This window comes from Gekko japonicus, unplaced genomic scaffold, assembly GCF_001447785.1.
Source record: "Gekko japonicus isolate JY-2015 unplaced genomic scaffold, Gekko_japonicus_V1.1 scaffold1662, whole genome shotgun sequence".
NCBI lineage: Eukaryota > Metazoa > Chordata > Lepidosauria > Squamata > Gekkonidae > Gekko > Gekko japonicus.
Genome location: NW_015168099.1, coordinates 64,169 through 68,522, shown reverse-complemented (window position 1 = coordinate 68,522; position 4,354 = coordinate 64,169). Strand labels below are relative to the sequence as shown.

General features: G+C 53.7%; 1 protein-coding gene across 1 annotated transcript in view; it reads left to right on the top strand.

Moving 5' to 3' along the window:
• The window catches only part of DIS3L2 (DIS3 like 3'-5' exoribonuclease 2), a 364,836-nt gene that overhangs the window by 348,188 nt on the left and 12,294 nt on the right, over positions 1-4,354 (top strand). The window contains exons 19-20 of the mRNA XM_015414784.1: positions 505-635; positions 3,146-3,250. Of these exons, the coding sequence (XP_015270270.1) occupies positions 505-635; positions 3,146-3,250 (236 nt within the window). The remainder of the gene's footprint in view (positions 1-504; positions 636-3,145; positions 3,251-4,354) is intronic.

The window sequence follows — 4,354 nt, the reverse complement described above, 5'->3', positions numbered from 1 at the left end:
GGAGAGCTGTAAAGAGGGGCTGTGGCTCAGTGGAAGAGCCTCTGCCTGGCATGCAGAAGGTCCCAGGTTCAGTCCCCGACATCTCCAGTTAAAAGGACCAGGCAGGAGGTGATGGGAAAGACCTCAGCCTGAGACCCGGGAGAGCCACTGCCACAATACCAACTTCAATCAAACAAGAATCTGATTCAGTGTAATGGAGCTTCATATCTGTTTGTGGCTCAGTCGTCGAGCACTGGCTTGGCTTGCAGAAGGTCCCAGGGTCAACCCCTGGGACCCATTGAGTTCAGCATCCTGGCTCATACAGTGGCCAGCCAGTTCCTCTTGGGGGTCCAACAACAGGACATCCTGGTGCATCTCTTTTCTAAACCGAGAGGTCCCGGCCTCTCCGGCCTTTTCTCCTAAGGGAGGCGCTCCAACCCCTCCATCGCCCTCCTCTGTACTTTCCCCAGCTCTGCTGTGTCCCTTTTGAGTGACGCTGACCTGTCCCGTCTGCTTCCTTTCAAGGCGCCGGCCCTGCCCCGAGGATGAATTGCAAGGAGACCCAGAAGCAAGCGGATCACTGCAATGACCGGAAGACGGCCTCCAAGCGGGTGCAGGAGCTGAGCGCCGATCTCTTCTTTGCCATCTTTGTAAAGGTGAGACCCTGGGCCAGGGGCCTCCCCCCCCCCCGGACGGCATGGCAGGGCTGCATATCGAGAGGGTGTGTGTTTTTTTACCACAGGGTGGAGGCGACCTCTTGCGAACAGGGAAGGCGGCAGTTTTGAATTTCCCACACTGAGTAGCGATGCTCCCCCTAAGCGGTGGAGTCTCGTGAGCAAAAATTCTACTCTGTGAGCTCCTGGCATTAAAGTTAGATGCAGGGGGCAATGCTCCCTCTAAGCGGTGGAGTCTCGTGAGCAACAATTCTACTCTGTGAGCTCCTGGCATTAAAGTTAGATCCAGGTGGCAATGCTCTCTCTAAGCGGTGGAGTCTCGTGAGCAACAATTCTACTTTGTGGGCTACTGGCATTCACGTTTTGAGCGAGCAATTGGGCTACTGCATGAATTAGTTCGCTCTGGAGCCATCCTTCCTGTGCTAAGACAAAAGCGTGTGAGCCAGAGGCTAAAACACTGTGGGCTGGCTCACACTAACTCAGCTTAGAGGGAGCACTGGTGGAGACAACCGCTTACAAACAGGCATACGGCCGTTTTGAATTTCCCACACTGAGTAGCGATGCTCCCTCTAAGCTGTGGAGTCTTCTAAGCCAAAATTCCACTTTGTCAGCTAATGGCATTCAAGTTGTGAGCGAGCGATTTGGCTGCTGCATCAATGAGTTTGCTCTGGAGCCCTCCTTCCTGTGCTAAGACAAAAGTGTGTGAGCCAGAGGCTAAAAAACTGCAAGCTGGCTCACACTAACTCAGCTTAGAGGGAGCACTGGTGGAGACAACCGCTTACAAACAGGCATACGGCCGTTTTGAATTTCCCACACTGAGTAGCGATGCTCCCTCTAAGCTGTGGAGTCTTCTAAGCCAAAATTCCACTTTGTCAGCTAATGGCATTCAAGTTGTGAGCGAGCGATTTGGCTGCTGCATCAATGAGTTTGCTCTGGAGCCCTCCTTCCTGTGCTAAGACAAAAGTGTGTGAGCCAGAGGCTAAAAAACTGCAAGCTGGCTCACACTAACTCAGCTTAGAGGGAACACTGCTGCGTCGGGGGTCGGAGAGATCCCTTTCCACCTCTAGGATTCTGTGACACGAAGGTCTTTCCCCCCTTCTGGGCCTGGTAACCCCGCAGCTCGTCTGCACGGCTCCAGCAGAAACCTGTTGACATGCTCCCAGCTGAACACTCAGATTGGGAAGTGCTGTTTCATGGGGCCATCCGGGAGACGTCCTGGACTGGCAAACTGAGCCGGGAGGGGCCTGCCATGTCACGAGGGCCGCTTGGCTCAGATCTGGGCCGTGGCGATGATGGCACTCGTGGCCATCGCCGGGGCCTCTGGGCTTCCCTCAATGCAGGGCTGTTTTACTGGAAGAGTGGGCGCAGGCCCAGAGATGTCCAGAAGCCGGTTGTTCCCGCAGCCCTCTTTTTAATCCCTCTCTAGAATCATAGAGTTGGGAGGGGTCATAGAGGCCATCCAGTCCAACCCCCTGATGAGTGCAGGATCAGCCTAGAGCAGGGGTGGCCGAACTTGCTCAACGTAAGAGCCACGTAAAGTAAACGTCAGATGTTTGAGAGCCGCAAGACACGAACAAATATGACACACGTTTTTACTGGGAAGTATGCAAATTTGCTTTTTATTACCATCAAATGATACTTTATCGAAGGCTTTCGGGGCCAGAGTTCATTAGTTGCTGTATATTTTCTGGATTGTCTGGCAGTGGTCTTGGCATTGTAGGACCTGACGATTCACCAGTAGCTGTGACTGGCATCCTCAGAGGTATAACTAGGGCTGCCAAGCCGCGGCGGGGGATCCGCACGTCTTCACAGGATCCCTGCCGCGGGGGACAGCGATACGCGTTGCACCGCCGTTACCAGGATGTGACGCTACGCGTCGCTCTGGCAACGGGACTCCAAACAGCCCCGTTGCCAGAGCGACGCGTAGCGTCACATCCTGGCGACGGCGGTGCAACGCGTATCGCTGTCCCCTGCGGCAGGGATCCTGTGAAGACGTGAGGATCCACTGCCGCGGCTTGGCAGCCCTAGGTATAACACAGAAAGAAGGAGTGCTCTCTGTGTCAAGGAGAGAAGAAAAATGGTAGGCAGATAATTTATATCTACTCAGGAAGGTGGGGTAGGGCTGAGTCATTATCTTGTAGGAGTTCCCCAGGCTGTGAACATGCTAATGGAGGGGCTTTCCTGAGGAGGTTCTTTTGTATATGGATTGTTTCCTGAGGAAACAAGATCCAGCCTGTACCTTCCCGCCCTTAATTTAAACCCATCCTTGCGAGTCCTCTCCTCTGCTGCCCACAGGAACAGCTCCCTGCCCTCCTCTGAGTGACAGCCCTTTAAAGCCTTCAAGAGAGCCATCCTCTCCCCCCTCAGTCTCCTCTTCTCCAGACTGGACCTTCCCAAGTCCCTCGGCTTTGCCTCGCAAGGCTGCTTGGTCTCCAGGCCCCTGATCATCTCTGTCATTCTCTTCCACACCCACTCCCTCCCGTCTTTTCCAGGAGCACGGCCCCTTGGAGTCAGAAGCCATGGTGATGGGCGTCCTCAGCGAAGCCTTTGACGTCCTGGTGTTGAAGTACGGCGTCCAGAAGCGCATCTACTGTAACGTAAGTCGTTTCCCCCCCTCTCTTTCTTTATGAACACACGTGAAGCTGCCTTCGACTGAATCAGACCCTCGGTCGATCAAGGTCAGTATTGTCTGCTGAGACCGGCAGCGGCTCACCAGGCTATTCGATATAGGTCTTTTGTATAATAAAAGAGTCGAAAGGGGGCCATACAGACCCTCTAGTCCAACCCCCTGCCCAATGCAGGACCAGCCTAAAGCGTCTCTGGCAAATATCCGCCTAGCCTCTTCTTGAGAGCGGTCGGTGAAGGGGAGCTCGCCACCTCCCGAGGCAGCTGATTCCACCTTTGGACCACTCTGACCATGAGAAAGTGTTTCCTAATCTCCAGCCGACACCTTTCTGCATGTCATTTAAACTCCTCGCTTCAGCTCCTCTCCTCTGCTGCCGACTGGAACAGCTCCTTGCCCTCCTCCAAATGACAGCCTTTCAGATGTTTAAAGAGAGCAATCATGTCCCCTCACAGTCTCCTCTTCTCCAGACTACACATCCCCAGGGCCCTCAGCCTTTCCTTGTAGGGCTCAGTCTCCAGACCCCTGATCATCCACGTCGCTCTTTTCTGCACCGTCTCGATTTTGTCCACATCCTTTTTGGAGAGCTGTTCCTTCGTCTGGGTGGTCATTTTGGAGTTTTTTGGGGGAATCTTTCTCTCCTGTGTGTTTTGCAAAAAGAAGAAGAAGAAGAGACTGGATTTATACCCCGCCCTTCACTACCCAAACGTGTCTCAGAGTGGCTTACAAACTCCTTTTCCTTCCCCTCCCCACAACAGACACCCTGTGAGGCAGGTGGGGCTGAGTGACAGAAATGGCTCTTTTTCAAGATCCAACCTCTTTCTTTGGTTGGAGCCAGTTTGGTTGGAGCCAGTCTGGTGTAGTGGTTAAGTGCGCGGACTCTAATCTGGGAAAACGGGGTTTGGTTCCCTGCTTTTCCACTTGCACCTGCTGGATGACCTTGTGCAAGCCACAGTTCTGATAAGAGCTGTTCTTGAAAAAGAGCCGTTTCTGTCAAGAGCTCTCTCAGCCCCACCTATCTCACAGGGTGTCTGTTGTGGGGAGGGGAAGGGAAAGGAGTTTGTAAGGTGCTCTGAGA